The 18,675-nt window shown below is 40.0% G+C and overlaps 2 protein-coding genes across 3 annotated transcripts; one reads left to right on the plus strand and one right to left on the minus strand.

Moving 5' to 3' along the window:
* Positions 1-62: 62 nt before the first annotated feature.
* naa50 (N-alpha-acetyltransferase 50, NatE catalytic subunit) lies at positions 63-3,970 on the minus strand. 2 transcript variants are annotated; one of them, XM_022195084.2, is made up of 5 exons: positions 3,758-3,970; positions 2,400-2,533; positions 1,957-2,076; positions 1,799-1,865; positions 63-1,573 (listed from the first exon to the last, which is right to left on the minus strand). In XM_022195084.2, exons 1-5 carry the CDS (start codon positions 3,763-3,765, stop codon positions 1,396-1,398), a joined length of 507 nt encoding a protein of 168 aa, XP_022050776.1. In that variant the 5' UTR covers positions 3,766-3,970; the 3' UTR covers positions 63-1,395. The 2 variants fall into 2 exon arrangements, with proteins under 2 accessions (XP_022050776.1, XP_022050774.1); XM_022195082.2 differs by having other exon boundaries at positions 2,400-2,536.
* A 1,799-nt stretch (positions 3,971-5,769) lies between these two features.
* On the plus strand, positions 5,770-17,969 carry atp6v1ab (ATPase H+ transporting V1 subunit Ab). The gene is made up of 15 exons (XM_022195081.2): positions 5,770-5,913; positions 8,342-8,445; positions 10,314-10,442; positions 11,980-12,194; positions 12,287-12,424; positions 12,516-12,667; positions 12,750-12,912; positions 12,990-13,098; positions 13,311-13,433; positions 14,878-14,992; positions 15,110-15,173; positions 15,260-15,463; positions 15,615-15,709; positions 15,891-16,062; positions 17,268-17,969. The coding sequence occupies exons 2-15, from the start codon at positions 8,364-8,366 to the stop codon at positions 17,358-17,360; spliced, it is 1,854 nt and encodes a 617-aa protein (XP_022050773.1). The 5' UTR covers positions 5,770-5,913; positions 8,342-8,363; the 3' UTR covers positions 17,361-17,969.
* Positions 17,970-18,675: the final 706 nt, after the last annotated feature.

Consider the following 18,675-nt stretch of genomic DNA (forward strand, 5'->3'; position numbering starts at 1 on the left):
TTTAACCATATTTCTGAATATATTGCTGACAATTCGTCATGAATAACACAACAAGCAACATATTTACTGCAAATAGTAATTCCTTTATTTAGACGTTAAAAAGTCTTACAATATAGAGCTCCAGAAAAGATAAAATTCTTCAAAGAAAGGAAAACATGCGTATACTACAATGGAGAGGACACAACTCTCCTTGCATGCAGAGGGGTCAGAGCTTCCTCTGGGTAAATACACTGTTAAGTAGATCATACTTAAACTTCCAAACTATCAGCTGAACCTCAAAACCTAATGACGGTGTGTAACAACAGAAGCTGAGTGCGGAAGTTTGAGGCGATCATTCTTGCAAGATGGCTACATAAGGTGCCAAAGGTGTCTAAGGTATTGTCTCAAAACACTTCCATGTGTTTAGAGACATCCATCCTCACACACCTTCACTATAATACTTGAAAAATAATGCCCAAATCCAATTCCAAACTGCCAATCTTTTTGTTATTCAGACATTCCCCACAAGACGAAGTGGAACGCCCTTCTTAGAAACACATTCAAAACAATATTTTGTTTGGTTCCCTCATTCCTTAATATTTTCACACTTAGTAGTAAACCCAGGAGAACCTCTGAACCATTTGCCATTTCAATGTAAAAAATAAAAATAACAGAACAGTTGAGGGGCATTTAAATTAACAGGCTGGAAAATAAAGTAATTCAGAAATTAAGAGTGGTGACCACATCTTCCCACCACCACAAAACCGTTCAGCCTTCTTTATGCCCGTACTGAGGGGATACACTTCAGCTTTTCCCCTCTGGACATATCAACAAACTGGTCAGACTCATTTCCCATGAATCCCAGGGTTCAGGTGGTGAGGAAATAGAGTTGTATCTGTTCCACGCAACAACTCCAAGTATCACTCCAAACTGACCGGCTGGGACTGTGTGTGTGTGTGTGTGTGTCAGCAATGGGCTTTCAAACACTTTTCCTGCTTCAAACCAACTGTTTTTTTGTTTTTTTTTTTGCTCAATAGCGTAGATATGTCCCCGTTAGCTTTAATAACCGCATATAAACAACCCAAATGCAAACAGTATGATTTGCAACCACCACACCCTCCACCATGTCAAAAACCGTCAGAAGTTCGCATCTTTGTCAATAGGAGCACTGCTGGATACTCAGCTTTTTTTTTTGTCATTTTCAATTAACCGTGTGAAGAAAGGGGAGCAATAAAATATGCAAAAACAAAGGAGACCCCTTCGCAAAATAAATGCAGCAATTTTTATACTTGAAATTTGTTTTCTCTTTTTAGCGTCCTTTGAAGAAAGTGTTGAATGTGTCGACCCTGGGGCTTTTGTCACAGTTCTGTTTCTGTGGAGGCGGGCACATCTGTGCTCTTTCCAAACACTGTGCCCCTACTCGGACTTCTGAAGCTCTGCGCTGGGGGGTGCGCATGGACTGCGCAGGCTCTTCTGCAACACATGGGCATCTGCAGGCTCTATTCTCTTGTAGTAATTCTTTTTTGTCTCGATGATCTCAAAGCCAAACTTCTGGTAAAAGTCAATGGCTGACTCATTGCTGATCTGCACATGACTGTGGTGTGGAAAAACAGAAATTTAGGTAGTGGTTAGCACATTTGGAAAGGTGGTCAAAGCAGTCATTTAGCAATTAAATTAATTAAGTTTATACTTGTGAAGACAGAATAATTCAAGGTCTATCAACAAAAAATAAGATTTGATGAAAACATGCTATAAATAACATAGTTGTAGTCTAAGTTTATACTACGTCCACATATGAATTCTACAATAAAACACTCACAGGTAAATGTTGTCAAAAGTGCCATCCTTCTCACAGATGTTTAGCACATGATTTAGCATCTTTGTACCTGGAGAAAAAGGTAAAAACAAAATTAGAAATACAGCATACAAGATCACAACATACACTGCAGCATATTCTCAGAATGCAAAGCTTCTCACCAATTCCAAGTCTACGGTAGGGTGCTAGACAGCCAAGTGTCATGATGTACAGTCTCTTTTGGTTCTGAGAGTGGTCCACTCTGCAGCACACAGCCCCGACTGCAATATCATTGAAGTACGCTGGAAGACCAAAAAAAAAAAAACAGGTAATGCTCAAACAACTCCAACAAATGAAATTCTCACTTTCCTCATACCTAAGAGCCAGTGATTGCTAAACTGTGGATAGTATATGTTGCAACACGGTTTGATTAGTACTACTGTTCTACCCCATGTATGGAGACCAAGCAGTTTATAAAAAAACAAAAAAAAAAAAACAAAACACTTTTCACACAATCACTTCTCATAACTCACTGCCACTACAACAAGTAACACATAAGTTTTACTCTTAAAATAACATAAAAGTAATGAAGTTACCTTATGTATTAAGTAACAAGGGACCTTACCTAGCTTTGCAAGCTCTCCAACTTCCAGTACATCTTTGTAAAACTTGTCATTGTAGCTGACAGGGAAGATGACCTGGTTCAGGCGCTTCAGCTGTTTAATGTTGTGGGGCGTAACGTCCCCCAGCTCGATCCGGCTACTGGAACAAGAGCAAAACGGTCAAATAACTGACAGTGGTGAGTGCAGCAAAACATTAAAAAGTGTTTGGCACAAAATAATACAAAGATTAACAATACAGGAGTGAAAATTATTAAATCTTTCCTTTGACAACTGATTAATAATTAACTATATATTTCATGTAGTTAATTCTGAATACCACTGAATTTTAGTTGCACAAATGCGAGGACTATCTGCTTTATATGACACCACCATCACCTGTGCATAATCCAGTGACATTCAAATCAAATCCACAAATGTCCCGGAGCAGTGGAATGCCATATATTATGTCCTAACACAAAGCATGTCTACTTAAAGTTGGATTTGCAGCCAACCAAGAAATTCTGGAGCTAATGACTTTGAGACTCTTGAATTTCATGAACTAAGAAAACGCAAAGGGCCAAATGATAAAATCAAGAGTTCCAGTGGAAACAAAGTCAAGATAATCTAGGGACATGGCTGGATTTGGGTCTTAGTCAGTGACCCAAACAACTCTCCATTTTGCCTTCTTAAATGGGTTCACTGTGGTATTTATAGGACTACACATCCAAAAACAGCTGTTGGTCACGTGTGTTGTTAATCGGGATGTACAGTAACGTCTGTGGAATCCTGTCTGAATAATTACCACAGTTTAGCATTAATCGCCCTCATGAAATCTGAGAAGTGGCCACAGATATGTTAGTTAAGACTGAAGCATCACTGCCAGTGTGTTACTATGACAGATCAAGTTACACTGAGCAAGCTGGCACACACTCTGAAGTTGATGTAACGGGGGAGCGGCAACTTCTCGACATACATAAGCCTACTGTGTCCGCAACTTCTTTATTATCTAATTTAACTGATTTGGCTACATTTACGTAGCTGACACAACACAAAAATCATCAGAGCTCCGGGGTCTGCCTACTTAGCTAAGCTAAACTGGGTTTACTGACTCAGCTTCCTACTAGCGGCTAGCTACTTAGCGTAGCTTGTTCACGGCCGAAACGAGGCGACAAGCGGCTTAAGTTAACGAGAACATTCGTGGCATAACCATTTCAGTGACATGGCTGTCTTTCATATTTCTGCCATAAACCTAAATAAAAGTAGCTTAGCAGGCTAGCTAGCCTCACCGTCTCCTCCCCGCCTCCCCTCGTAGAAAAAAACAGACATGAAAAACTTTACTCGTGCTAAGCTACGTATTCGTGACCCAAAAGCTCACACTCACCCTTTCATTTCAAACAGATATTATCCCTTATTTTCGATTAGGCTGAACTTTAGAGTTGTTTTGGGTAGAAAGTAGGAATTCTGACAGAGTTAGGGTCGGGGATGCCTCCCGTTTTACCCTCCACATGTAGCTAGCTGCGATGGTTGCAGTTAGCTTAGCCGCCACACTCCTTCCACGACTGTGTGGAGACTGTCAACCCTGACCCCCGCATGCGCAGAAGCACTGCTGCAGCTCACGTAGATATTTTCACCTGAGTTTAGACTGTCAGGCTGTAAACAGTCCGAACAAAAATAATCAAATATTGGTTAACATGTGTTATACACTATGTGTTAGTTGTTATATTTGAATAAACTGAATTTAGGCTTAGCTACGGTAGTGGGTAGGATTATGATTTGAATGTACCAAAAAGGAATAAATACCCGTGAGGCTTGACTCAGGGTAGTTAACCCAAAATAAAATTATAAGTACTTTCATTTTTGAAACAGTTCTGATTTGTAGCTTTGTAAAAAATATTTTAAACAAAAAACGGCAGGCAATGATAAACTCTAAGACAAAACAGCCAAACATAAAGCAAGCTCCGCATACACAACCAAACCCTTTTCTCCTTTGTGTTAGGAAACTATTAGGTATATGTCATTTATTCCCAATTATTTACTGATGCAAATAATATCGTAAATTAAATTACATTTTAATGTGGAATAAACGGGATGATTACTAAATAATTACAGTTGCTTGTGAAATCACGGCCATTTTGGTTCAACGGCTGCTGTAAAGATATTTAACAGCATGAGAGATAGGCCTTACATAGTCTCACTGATCCCTCATATTATCTATACAACACATTTAAACCACATCAAACTGCTTTCCAGTGGAAAAAATAAGACTGGGGTTGCGAATAAACTTAGCAGGTTTAAAAATTAGGGTTGTAGACCCTACAGTATTATTTAGAAGGAAGATTTTACCTAAGTAATTTACTATCAATGAGTAAAGCCCGACAAGATCCTGTAAAATACTATGTTTTCAGACTGCCTCACTAAATAAATATTAAGGTAGATAGGCTTCAATATTGTTAATGATGGAGCTTTACCTGACTAATTTAGAACAAAATTTACAACAATACACAATTATACAGAAAAATCCAACAAATCCAAGTGTTGCCTGGATTTCTTGTATGAGCATGCTTTATTTTCATTTAAAATTTAATTAAATATTATTTAAATTGTACATATTATTAAATTTACATCTACCTGGTGAGAAGGGGAATTAGGTTGTATTGCTTTACACACTAGTTTTTTGTCTGTCCTTTTAAAACACTTTGTAATATGGACCGTGAAAAGTTTTCTGTATATAAACTATTTATTCATGACCAAATACGATAATGATGACATTATTATTATTATTGCTATTATTATTATTATTATTATTATTATTATTATTACTATTATTATTATGTGCAACTACTTCAAGTAGATTAGATAAAAAAATATGCTCTTCAACATTATGAAAACATATTTAAATTATATTTTATTAAAAGGCATCTCATGCCTCTTAAGGGATACATTTGGATCTTACAATTGTCAGTGGTTAGGTGGATTTTGTATGATAAGAAATGTGTGTCAATAGAAATCGAATTTAAATGACTATTTCAATTTAAAATTCACAAGAATAATAATTTTACATATTGCATTTTTTTTATTGCAATTTTTCAGGCTGAACAGTTTAAATTAGGTAGTTCAAATTCAGTTTAAAATTAATTCTAATAAACAAAACGTCAAATTATGTCATTCAATTCAACTCTAATATTCAACTTAAATCATTCAGTTGAAATATAAATTATGCGAAATTCAGTTTCTACTGATGTATTAAAAGTGGTAATGAAAGACTTTTAAAAGCATTTCAATCAAGGTTCTTCTAATCTTATAGTAATATCTGCAGACGAATACTGAGCTAAAGTGATCGATCACCAATGTTGCTCAGTTGAACATCTTTGCGGAAGTCACGGGGCGGATCCAAAATGGCGTCAGTTGCAGAGGCCCGCAGTAAAAGCGAGCAGCGAGTGAATGAAGTCAGCTGACCTCAGACTGCTGTCACGCTCCGCAGCGCCCAGCGTTTCTCTCTCCAGGAAAGACACTAAACGGACACTTCACAACCTGACGGTAAATATTACATTTATGTTCACCTGCGCTGCGAAATTGCATTACTATAAACATACAGTGAATTTTCTCTGATGATAACGAAACAATTTAGCTATCCCGTTGCGACAAAACCGTGGAGGCAGCATTTTTTTAGGCAGGCCGAGTCACCTCTCTTGCTTTTTATTTTCGTTATACCGAAATCCCCACACAGCTGGCTAAAGTTGTTTTCACTGTGACTACAATTTGTGGTCGTATGTTAATTATAAATATGAGTATTTGTGTTCTCACAGCTAGGTTTCAGGCTCTTCCTGTTGTGTCAATAAAGCTAGCTAGTTTATAGTTTCAAGGAAAGCTGCCAAACAGAATATCCTGCGTTGAAATCAGCTTCACAGCAAAGACATAAATTCCTGCTCATCATATATCATAAGCAGGTTAACATGTCACTCTTATGCTGTTAAATATCTACTGTTAACATGTCTGTCTGCTTTTAAAACAATATGTACTTTGGCTGAGGTTCACACTCAGCAGCTTTACCTGCATTCAAAGAATTTGCAATTAACATAAGTGTGACAGGATGTTTTGTCCTCTCACTTATATGCAACATTTCTGTATGTTACTGTCTCCTGTAGTGTTAACCTTGCTGTCCTTTTGGATCAATAATAGGCACTAAGACAGATAAGCTGCAGAAAATACACATAATATCCTTTTTTTTTTGTCTGGTAAACAAGCTGTTCCCCTTATTTCAGTTTTGAAATGAATCTAACATCCCCTTTTCTGCTCTCAATCACAGCAATGAGCCACGAAGCTGTTAAGATCTGCAATGTAATAATATAGTAGTACATTTTCTTTAGGATCCATTTTCTGCAGAGGACTTGTAGTCAGGTGGGAGAACTTCCCACTCACACTCATAATTTGTACTTCCCAGATTTGCACCATGCTAGTTTTCCACTTCCTCAAAGAGAGTCATACTGAAGCCAGCCAGTCATGTGCCTGATCATATGATCAAGTGTCATGTCTGCTGCATTCGTTGCCCACAACTCTTTCATGAGGAGGATATGAACAAATCTGGTCTTGCTGTAGCTCATATTACTACATGAGAAGGTGGTGTTTAACAGCCTGTGATAGTAAATATTATAATGTTGAGGTTTATGTGTAATTCTGCTGTGATTTGTAGGAGAAGCATTTATCAAACAGGTGTAGACTTGCTTCTGGTGCATTAGTCATGGGAACAGTAAAGCTTATCATAGCACTGTATGCCTAAAGGCTTTTTTTAAAAACCCATAGCATACACGGAGATGCTTCATATGCCTTTGAGTTTAAACACACACATAACACCAAACTGAAAGCCAGCATATTTAATCTGATTTCGTCTTTTTTTTTTTTTTTTAAAGAAATGATGCACCAGAGGAACAGAATTAAACCTTTTTTTTGGTGTAATTCTTGCATTGACCTGCAGGTGGAGCTGCTCTATTCCTGCACAGATGGGTGAAGCATCCTAGCATAAACAGGAAGATCTGTGCACCAGTGAGAAGGGCACAAAAAGGACATGGATGTAGGGAGAGGATTAGGAGTTAGGGGTGCAAAAAAATCCACAGTATGAGCATGTTGGCTTGGTCTCCTGTGGCTCGTGCATGCAGCGTATTTCAGAAAAAAACAAACTGATCTTTCATATGTGCAGTCAGCTCTTTGAGGGGATGGGTTTGTGTCACGACTGCATGTGCTTGTCTTACTGCTGCATGAAGCTGAATAAATGTCAGGAAGAAAGCAAGGATGCACTCATGGGAGACTGCTGTAAGCCTTCCTATGAAAAACAGCTCATCATATATGTGAAGGGAAAACAGAGGAACAGAGGAACATGCTGCTATGTGGAATTCCCCTCTGATGTTGGTCCAACGCGTCATACTGACCGTTGTACTGGACCCGAGGTGTGTAGCCGAGAAGGAGAATCAGATGACGAGATGAGGGGGATGGCATACTTCCATCCGTACTGCTGAGATATGAGGAGTCGTGAGCAGCGATGTTGCTGTAGTTTCCTTCAGGTTTCCATGGTTACCACAGACGGAGCCAATACCAAGGTGCCAACATAGTGCCATGCAAATCACATCTTTGATTTTAATTAGATTTGTAGTAATTTTTTTCTCTTTTACACTCCGAAAATCATCCTGGTGGCAGTCCCATTCTGGGCTAAAATGGCATTTTGAGTTAAATCTAATACAAAGGGTGATTCAGCATTACAAATAATGCACTTAGCTGTGTCTAAAATTGAGCTGGTGCTAGTTTTTGCCACAGTGATGCTTCCTTGTGAACTGCAGCGTTTAAACATGAACAGCAATTAAAGCACTTTTAGACACGGCTGCTTTGTGGTTGCCAGTAATTCCCTAATAGTTAATAATGAAACACAGAGGTGATGTTGTTGACAGTTGCATTTCTCTTCATCTTTTCCTTTCAGTCACACAGACAAACCTGCCAAGATGGACATGTCCAAGCTGCCTAAGATCAGGGATGAGGAGCGAGAGAGCCAGTTTGGATACGTTCATGGAGTCTCCGGACCAGGTTGGTCACAGCATGAACACAAACACAGCCATCTCTATGAAACTTTTCATTTGTAACACAGGATTGTAAAAAAAAAAAAAAAAAAAAAAAAAAAAAAAAGAAATAAGGTGATGCCTAAAACATCGCTGTTGAACTTTGTGATAAGTAAAAACTAACCAACTTTGGCAAATCTTTTAACCCTCATGTCGTCCTGCTGGTCAAAAGTGACCCGTTTTAAAGATTGAAAATGTAGAAAAAAAATATATTTTCACACTGAAACTTCTGATGCCCACATTTACAGCATTTTTGTGAAGTTTTTGATCATTTTTCATTCCAATTTTGCTGGATTTTTGTTGATTTTTTTTTGTGAATGTTCTTTAAAAACATTAGAAGTTTTACTGATATATGTAATCACTTTAGATATTTTTAGGATTTTTTGGGAAGATTTTTAATTATTTTTTTAAATATTTACCAGAATTTTCTTGCCAAATTTGGGGGATTTTTTTTGTAAATAAAACTTTTAAGAGGAGCATTTAAGGAATTCTTAGAGTTTTCTTCCTGAAGGTTTTGCAAATTTTCAGACAATTGGGGATTTTTATTTATTTTTTGCTGAAGTTTTGGATTTTCTTCAGACAAGGAAACAATATTTTTTTAGTGCCCATAAATGAGGACAACAGGAGGGTTAAGGAGGGAAAGTTGCACAGGTGAATCTAAGTTGTGCTGTTACAGGTGTGGCCCAAACTATTGGTACCCTTAAACTTAAAAAAGATCCACAATTTTCTCTTAAATTTGTTTAAACTAACAAATTTTAACCAGCACATCAAATGCAAATAATGTAGACAACAATGCTGGGATCCTAAATGTGATGTTTTGATGCTTTCATCAGGACAATTTTATTTTACCGTCTCATCCATTCCTGGGTGCTCTCAGACGTATATTTTTGGGTCATTATCTCATTGGAGGAGCCATAATCTGCCACTGAGACAGACCTATCTGACATTAAGCAGCATGCTTCTCTCCAGAAATGCTTCATATTTTCCTGATTTTATTGCCAGACCAACAAAGTAACCCCATAGTACAACTGAATCCCCCCCTCAGTGTTTCACAGCGGGCATTTTGTTCTTGCCTGTGAAAGCTTTCTTCTGTTAATATTTTTTTTTTCATCTGTCCAAAGGTCATTCTCCCAGAATTCTTGTCATAATGCATTTGAGCAAATTGCAGTCTGGCTTTTTATGGTTTCTTACAAAAGTAGGGTCTTATGGGTCCACTTTCTTTCAGAAAGAGACATCTGGTGCGCCTGGACTTTAAACTTTCTGGTAATATTATAATAAGCTGCGTTTATAGAGACATGAAGCTGCTTTGAGATGGTCTTGAAGCCGTTTATGTAGTCAGTGGGGTGCACAGTGATACTGAAACGCTACTGAGGAATTTTGTCTGTTAAAATTAGCTTAATGACTGATTAGAAAGTTAAACACTCCTATGATATTTATGAGATTTATCACAACTTGTAAGGTATATGAGTAACTTCATCCAGAATTAGCTTATTATTTATCATATGGAAAAGACATGCAGGTGTGCATGACAAATGACCTTTTAATTTCAGCACTTTTCACAAAGAATGGACCATTTACTTCTGAGCCTGCCTGTGTACATCATTCTTAGTTGTCGTTCTTGTTCATGGCTGTATTTTTTTGTAGGTTTTGTAGGCATGAATAGTATTTTCCCTCAATGACAATACTGCGTCTGTTTATGGTCATAGCTAGTTTAGTTTTTTATGAAGCTGACATGGATTAGAAAACAAACAAAAATGACTGCATCAGACAATGCTTATTTCAAAGCATTTAATCCTACAAAGTTTAATCTTATCTTACATCTTCTGTGTGTTCTAGTGGTGACAGCTACAGCCATGGCAGGAGCAGCCATGTATGAACTGGTTCGTGTCGGCCACAGTGAGCTGGTGGGAGAAATTATCAGGCTGGAGGGAGACATGGCCACCATCCAGGTCTACGAGGAGACGTGTATCCTTACTGTGAAGCCACGTCCATCTGTTTTTATGGCTGTTATTACACGATAGACACCCAATTTTTCACTGCTGTCTTAGAACAATAGTCAAGTCCCCAGTTGAACACTGAATTAGGCTACTAAGAGATGCTCTTCTCTTTCTTCACAAAAATATATTTAGAAGTTCATATAAAGATATTATGAGGCCTCTGCTACAGATCAAGTAGACATTTGCCAAATTACTATAAAAGTCCCTTTTTGCTTTACTGATCTTCCAGTGCAGCTCAGCAGGGACATGTAGTAGAAACACAAAGAGGGATTTTAATACTACAAAGAACAGAGATTTGGAAGATATCCACTTCATTTGTCCAACTAGGACTGTTACAAGCCTCATACACTCAAAAATATAAACGCAACACTTTTGTTTTTGCTCCCATTTTTTATGAGATGAACTCAAAGATCTAAGACTTTTTCCACATACACAATATCACCATTTCTCTCAAATATTGTTCATAAATCTGTGACAGTGAGCACTTCTTTGCTGAGATAATCCATCCCACCTCACAGGTGTGCCATATCAAGGTGCTGATTAGACACCATGATTAGTGCACAGGTGTGCCTTAGACTGCCCACAATAAAAGGCCACTCTGAAAGGTGCAGTTTTATCAGACAGCACAATGCTACAGATGTGGCAAGATTTAACATGCCGACAGCAGGAATGTCAACCAGAGCTGTTGCTCGTGTATTGAATGTTCATTTCTCTACCACAAGCCGTCTCCAAAGGCGTTTCAGAGAATTTGGCAGTACATCCAACCAGCCTCACAACCACAGACCACGTGTAACCACACCAGCCCAGGACCTCCACATCCAGCATGTTCACCTCCAAGACGGTCTGAGACCAGCCACTGGGACAGCTGCAGAAACAATCGGTTCACATAACCAAAGAATTTCTGCACAGACTGTCAGAAACTGTCTCAGGGAAGCTCATCTGCATGCTCGTCGTCCTCATCAGGGTCTCAACCTTTTACTGTGGGCAGTCTAAGGCACACCTGTGCACTAATCATGGTGTCTAATCAGCATCTTGATATGGCACACCTGTGAGGTGGGATGGATTATCTCAGCAAATGAGAAGTGCTCACTGTCACAGATTTAGACAGATTTGTGAACAATATTTGAGAGAAATGGTGATATTGTGTATGTGGAAAAAGTTTTAGATCTTTGAGTTCATCTCATAAAAAATGGGAGGAAAAACAAAAGTGTTATTTTTTTTGGGTGTAGCTTCATTTTTGCTTTAGATAGACCTCTGATTACATAACTACTGTGGTTTTTTCCCACTGTGACAGCAAGAAAAAGGAATTATGTGTGTAGCTATTAGATGATCTTCAAGGACAATGCACAGCTCACAATATAGCATATTGCACTGAATTAGGATACTTTCTTCCGTGTCTACTTCATTAAATATATGCAGTATATAATGTATTCATCTCACGCAGAAATTCAAATTAGAAATGGCCTCATCCAAACTTAAATTGGTTTCCCTGAGTTTGAATTCAGCTGGTGTGTCTGTGGGAGATCCTGTGCTGCGGACAGGAAAACCTCTATCTGTGGAGTTGGGTCCAGGAATCATGGGATCCATCTTTGATGGTATCCAGCGACCCCTAAAGGACATAAATGACATCACACAAAGCATCTACATCCCCAGAGGTGTCAACATTGGAGCCCTCAACCGAGACCTCAAGTGGGAGTTTTCTCCCAGCAAGAGCCTGCGGGTACGAATCCCTGCAGACTTCAGATCTTCCTCTTGAAATGTTTGAGTCATCAGATATTTTTACTCATCGTTTCTTCCCCTTTTCACTGTCAGGTTGGCAGCCACATCACAGGAGGCGACATCTATGGCATGGTGTACGAGAACTCTCTCATTAAGCACAAGATCATGTTGCCTCCCAGAAACAGAGGCACCGTCACCTACGTGGCTCCTCCTGGAAACTACGACGTCACCGTGAGTTTGACGCACCTCCACCTACAGCCAAGCTCTACAAGTGGCTGCTGGGTTTTTTTTTGTGCTGATGTTGTGTGTGTCTTTGTATCAGGATGTGGTGATGGAGCTGGAGTTTGAGGGTGTAAAGGAGAAGTTCACCATGGTACAGGTGTGGCCTGTCAGACAAGTGCGGCCCGTCACAGAGAAGCTGCCCGCCAATCACCCGCTGCTGACCGGACAGAGGGTGCTGGACGCCCTTTTCCCGTGAGTCTCACATCCCCCTCCAGACCTTCAAGACATTTTGAAAAGGTTCTTCTAAACTTGATTCTCTGTTCTCTGTGTGAAGATGTGTGCAAGGAGGAACCACAGCCATCCCAGGAGCCTTTGGCTGTGGAAAGACTGTCATCTCCCAGTCTCTGTCCAAGTACTCCAACAGTGACGTTATCATCTACGTAGGCTGTGGGGAGCGTGGTAACGAGATGTCAGAAGTACTGCGAGACTTCCCTGAGGTGGGTGATGGTAGCGGTGGCTTTGTAAGAGACTTAAATTGGTGCTCGAGGTAACTGACGCGTTCTCTGGTCAACAGCTGACCATGGAGGTGGACGGAAAGACGGAGAGCATCATGAAGAGAACAGCACTGGTGGCCAACACCTCCAACATGCCTGTAGCTGCCAGAGAGGCCTCCATCTACACAGGTAACCATTAGCTAAACCCTACAGTAGTCTCTCTTCATGTATGAGGTGCTGTATCAGAGTACTCTGTTTACTGCCTCTGATTAATCACAGAAAAATGAAGTTTAACAGGTATGCAATGAAACACACAAGCTTTACTTCAGGGATGGCTCTTTCACTTTCTAATTGAGCTCACACAATGAATTCATTCATTCTAACTCAGCTTGTTTTGGCAGGAATCACACTGTCGGAGTACTTCAGAGACATGGGATACAATGTGAGCATGATGGCCGACTCCACCTCCCGTTGGGCCGAGGCTCTCAGGGAGATTTCTGGCCGTCTGGCTGAGATGCCTGCTGGTAAGTTTGAGATCTCCTGGAGATTATAGTAAGACCTAAAGGCAGATCAAAGCTTCTGCGCTGTATTTCTGGCATTAGCATTGAAGAAACAGCAACTGCCGGGCGTCTCTGTTGCTCAACAGGTTGAGCGGGAGACCCATAAATAGGCGCTATAGTCTCTGACACAGTTATCATGGGTTCAAGTCTGACCCATGGCCATTTACTGCATGTCATTTCCCCATTCTTCTCCCCACATTTCCTGTCTCTCTCTCTAACACCAACTGTTGTTGTTTGCAAGTTTACTTTTCTTTCCAAGGGTAGAATTCCAGGGGTTTCTGCAGGGCATTAAAAACATTAATAGTGATTAAGCTGATTTTGTGAAAATGAAGGCCTTAAATGGCATTAAAAATCATTAAATTTGGTCCTCAGTGGCATTAATAATTCTTTCTGCAGTTTTCAAGAAAAATATTTGACAATAATGATATAATAATATACAATTATAGACTATGATTCGTCAGATATGTGCATCTGCGTAAACATGCCGAAGCATTGCGATAATTTTTCCGGCCGGTCGGGTACAGTTGCCAAAAACTGCATGTTTTTAAAGTGGCCTGCAGGCTGGACCAGGTGGAGGAGAGCTGGGGAATGGGGAAATGTAAATTCCTGCAAAAATGGCTAAAAAATGTGAATTTCAGAGAATGACTGCAACCCGTGTGTGGTCAGGGGTGGGTTCCAGATTCAGAAACGGTGAAATGTAGGGACAATTTTCATATAAAAATCATCTTTTACAAAAAAAAACAAACCTTTGTAATTTGTTGAGTTCACGGTCTTGGCATCAAAATTTGTTCCAGGATAGCATTAAAAAGCATTACATTTGACTGGCTGATTTCTGCAGAAACCCTGAATTAGCCCTCATCCGGCTTCACACTGGATTACAACAAATAGAATATGTATCGGATAAGTTTCTACTTTACATAACAGAAGTGAGAATAAATCTGTAACTTTCAACTTTCTGCCATTCCCTTTTTCCTTTGACGTCTCATATTATCGTCACAGGAAGCATCCCGTTCCTCAGTTAAATCACTGAGCTGGGGGATTTTGGTTATGATGCACAACCTTCTCTGACAGTTTGTAGCACATTTTCTTTTACACATTGCCAGTTCACCAAATGGCACACCAACTGTTCATCCGTAACTCTGAATAAAACTGACTTGTGGTAATTAGAAGAAAACATAATACTTGTGTTATTATGCTTAAATTTAACAATACATTGAGTTTACAAAGTAAGACAGATGGTGTAGCAGCTGAAAGCACCACCCGGTTACTCTCTGAATATTTTGCTGCTTGAGTTTCCACTAATGTCGAGCTACTACTTGTTTATTTTAAAGTCAGTGTGGAGGTGCAGTGTTCAGCTCTCTTATCTTTTCAATGAAATACACTCAGCGTTTCCTTCGCCAACCCACAGACAGCGGTTATCCTGCCTACCTGGGCGCCCGTCTCGCCTCCTTCTACGAGCGAGCCGGAAGAGTGAAGTGTCTGGGCAACCCTGAGAGGGAGGGCAGCGTCAGTATTGTAGGAGCGTGAGTATAGTTTTTCATCACTAGAGGGAGACGTTACTCTGCACATCTTTGATTTATGGACTGTAGCCAAGTGGAACATACAGCAGCGGATAAATGAAAATGTTGTTCTTTCCCCAGCGTGTCACCTCCTGGCGGTGACTTCTCTGATCCTGTTACTTCAGCCACGCTTGGTATCGTTCAGGTAAATGCTCAAAGCCTGATCCTACTGTCACTCTAAATAAATAGATCGGCTTCATGAAGCACAGGTCTTTATCCTTCTTCTTTAAGGTGTTCTGGGGTCTGGATAAGAAGCTGGCTCAGAGGAAACACTTCCCCTCCGTCAACTGGCTCATCAGCTACAGCAAATACACTCGTGCTCTGGATGAATATTACGACAAACACTTTCCCGAGTTTGTGCCTCTGCGTACCAAGGCAAAGGAGATCCTGCAGGAGGAAGAGGACCTGGCTGAGATCGTGCAGCTCGTCGGAAAGGTAATTCAGCATGGAGACGTCGGCAGTGGTTTGATCTTAGCTTCAAAGTCAGAGACACCTCCAGCAGAAAAGTACTTCTATATATTCTGCTTCACCAAAGTCACAGCACATTTGTGCATACATAAATAATGTGATTCTTTCCCTCTGACAGGCTTCATTGGCAGAAACTGATAAAATCACTCTGGAGGTGGCAAAACTGATCAAAGACGACTTCCTGCAGCAGAACGGTTACACTCCTTATGACAGGTAAAGTTACTGCCTGTGTAACATTTGCTCACTTACTTTTACTGGTCAGAGTTCAGATCGGTGTCAGACATCTTGCAGAAAAATTGAAACTCCAACATTAGATACTTTCTGTGCAAACTAAACGTGATCTAAAATCCTTTAAAGAAGCTCCAATCTGGCTTTTGGGTGTCTGTCTCCTCAGGTTTTGTCCTTTCTACAAGACGGTAGGCGTTCTCTCCAACATGATAGCGTTCTACGACATGGCACGGCACGCAGTGGAGACCACGGCTCAGAGCGACAACAAGATCACCTGGGCCATGATCAGGGAGCACATGGGAGAAATCCTGTACAGGATCAGCTCCATGAAATTCAAGGTGCGTGTTCGGCAGCATGGGAAAGTTTAGAATATGTAGCTGCAGAAGCTTCCATGTGCCTCTTATGATGATTTTTTAAACACACATACACATGTACACAAACGCTACCATTCAGGCGTTTGGGGTCACCCAGACAATTTCATGTTTTCCATGAAAACTCACACTTTTATTCATGTGCTAACATAATTGCACAAGGGTTTTCTAATCATCAATTAGCCTTTCAACAGCATTAGCTAACACAATGTAGCATTAGCACACAGGAGTGATGGTTGCTGGAAATGTTCCTCTGTACCCCTATGGAGATATTCCATTAAAAATCAGCCGTTTCCAGATAGAATAGTCATTTACCACATTAACAATTTCTAGACTGCATTTCTGATTTAATATAATGTATCCTCATTGAAAATAAACCTGAAGCTTCATATGTGACCCCAAACATGTGACTGGTACCGTATGTATGTGATTATTTTAGACTCCTTTTGTTGTTTTGATGCTCAAAGATTAAAAATGAAGAGAAATTTCTTTATTGATTTTGAAGTGTTTGTCTTCAAGAGTTGCAATGTAAAAAAAGTCAAAAAGTGATGTGTATTTTTCACAAAATTGAACATTTTGGTTTTCTTTCACTCCTACTTTGTCTTCATCTTGAAGCGTGAATGAAGTCAGTCTGTAGATTTGATAAACAGCCACAAGATGGATGAAGCTCCACGGAATTATTTTGTGTTTGCTTAGGTTTTGTTTGCCCTAGTGTGTTTTCTGCACTTTAAAGCTGTACCTAATAGCTAGTTTTCATTTAATCCACTGCCTGATCATTCTTCATAATTGAAGAAGAACTGGAAAAAGCTTGAGCCAGTTTTGCAAAGCTTAACATGACTCTTCAGATTTCTTTGCTTAGTCAAACCTATTGGCCAGAAACTTGCAAATATTCATTTTCCAATAACATACAGATGAGAAAAGCAGCACATCAGAATATTTGGCACCTTTTACAGCAAGATGTTTAAAAAAAAAAAAAACTTAATTGCTGAGGTTTTTTTTTTTTTTTTTTTTTTTGCCGGGCTGCTAACTGATTAGTTGTCTGTTGTGTCGGTATCTACAAAAACTCCACTTGAGTTGTGCCTGTTAAATCCACCACCTCAGACCATGCACAGTTTGCTCAGGCATCTTGTTTTCTGTTCCCACTCTGAGGCTGTATTTCTGTGTCCACGCAGGACCCGGTGAAGGACGGCGAGGCCAAGATAAAGGCCGAGTACGCACAGCTGCTGGAGGACATGCAGAACGGCTTCCGTACGTTGGAGGAATAAGCTCCAACTCTCACAACCTTCCCAGTTTTCATCTCTGACCCCTCCACTGCAGAATCACATTCCACCTCCTCGTATTCCCCTGAAACCTGTGTGCTCCCCTGTGCTCCTTCTGTGGGTGACTGTGAGAGAGTGTGCACACAATTTCATGTGGAGGGAAAAGAGAAAGATGTACTGTATTCATTCTTATTTGTTGCCTCATATCGGCGTGCTCTGGATCCTCTGCATGGTCACTGGTCGTGTGCGTGAGTTAAACGTGTGTGTGAAAGAGGAATCTCTTCACCTTGTTTCTTCCTTTCTCTGTTTACATGATTTCTGTGTGTAGCCGTGTTGCTCTTCTTGAAGAGGATTGTTCGGTTGATGTATTGTAATTCATAGACCATCTGTACAGAAGAGTATTGAATATAAATTTAATAAGAATCAGTCTATTTATTGCCAGCATTTTGACGTGAAGGCTTTGTTGTTCTTTCTTTTTGTTTTTATGGTCGTTTCACGCTGTGCAGTGTTGTGTACTTTGCTGTGTGAATGTGTAAGAGTCGGACTCCGACGCTCTGCTGTCCAACACTTTCATCATGTGACTCCCAAAGAATTAAAATGTGGGGAAAAAAACAATCATGCTTTGTGTGTTTGAAGATGCTGTTGAACTGGTCTCTCTGCATACCACTCATACTCTGGAATCTCCTGCTCTCTGTCCTCAGGCTGCTTTTTGTCATTAAGTAAAAAGCTAAATTTAGTGCATTTAAATAATAGGAGTTGTCTTAAATAAATGTTTTGTAATTGTTCAAAAGCGAATCCATGATAGAGCTTGTAGCTGACTCACCTGGCTATAATTGGAACCAACCTGTCTTCTGGAAGATCTTCAAAGTGAGAGGTCATTTAGGTGCCTTTAACTAGTTGTGTGAAGGCCAATGAGCGTCACCAATGAGGTGACTACTCCCTAAAGGTATGTTCCCTCTGCCGAATGAGATGCACCTGCAACAAAGCGGCTAAAGCGCACGTTTCATTTCACGAGCAGAGCGTCAAAGCAGTGCGGGACAAAGGACTGTTGTTTGGGCTTTTATTTATCTATTTATTTATTTATTCGTTTTAACTCGGTCGCAAACAAATAAGGAATCCTGGGTCCACTCCGGGTCAGGTGAGTGACTGACAAGAGTTTCTCTTGTCTTTTAACATCAGTTAAGCCGCATGTGGAGATGTAAAGATTAAAGACGCCTGTGAGCTTTTGGCACCGTGCGTAAAAACAAGCGTCTAGACGCGCGTTTGATAACACCCTGTAGGTTTTGACATATATGATGCGTTATCTACTTTGTTTAGTTTG

Source organism: Acanthochromis polyacanthus, chromosome 20 (assembly GCF_021347895.1).
Source record: "Acanthochromis polyacanthus isolate Apoly-LR-REF ecotype Palm Island chromosome 20, KAUST_Apoly_ChrSc, whole genome shotgun sequence".
NCBI classification, from domain to species: domain Eukaryota; kingdom Metazoa; phylum Chordata; class Actinopteri; family Pomacentridae; genus Acanthochromis; species Acanthochromis polyacanthus.

Excerpts from the sequence above, each read along its gene's own strand:
- naa50 (XM_022195082.2), bottom strand. Across the intron at positions 1,866-1,956 it reads CTACCGTAGACTTGGAATTG|GTACAAAGATGCTAAATCAT; the intron begins GTGAGAAGCTTT and ends CTTTTTCTCCAG. Across the intron at positions 1,574-1,798 it reads ACTTTTGACAACATTTACCT|TCATGTGCAGATCAGCAATG; the intron begins GTGAGTGTTTTA and ends TCCACACCACAG.
- atp6v1ab (XM_022195081.2), top strand. The coding sequence starts at position 8,364 with ATGGACATGTCCAAGCTGCCTAAGATCAGGGATGAGGAGCGAGAGAGC. Across the intron at positions 10,443-11,979 it reads CCAGGTCTACGAGGAGACGT|CTGGTGTGTCTGTGGGAGAT; the intron begins GTATCCTTACTG and ends GTTTGAATTCAG. Across the intron at positions 13,434-14,877 it reads TCTGGCTGAGATGCCTGCTG|ACAGCGGTTATCCTGCCTAC; the intron begins GTAAGTTTGAGA and ends GCCAACCCACAG.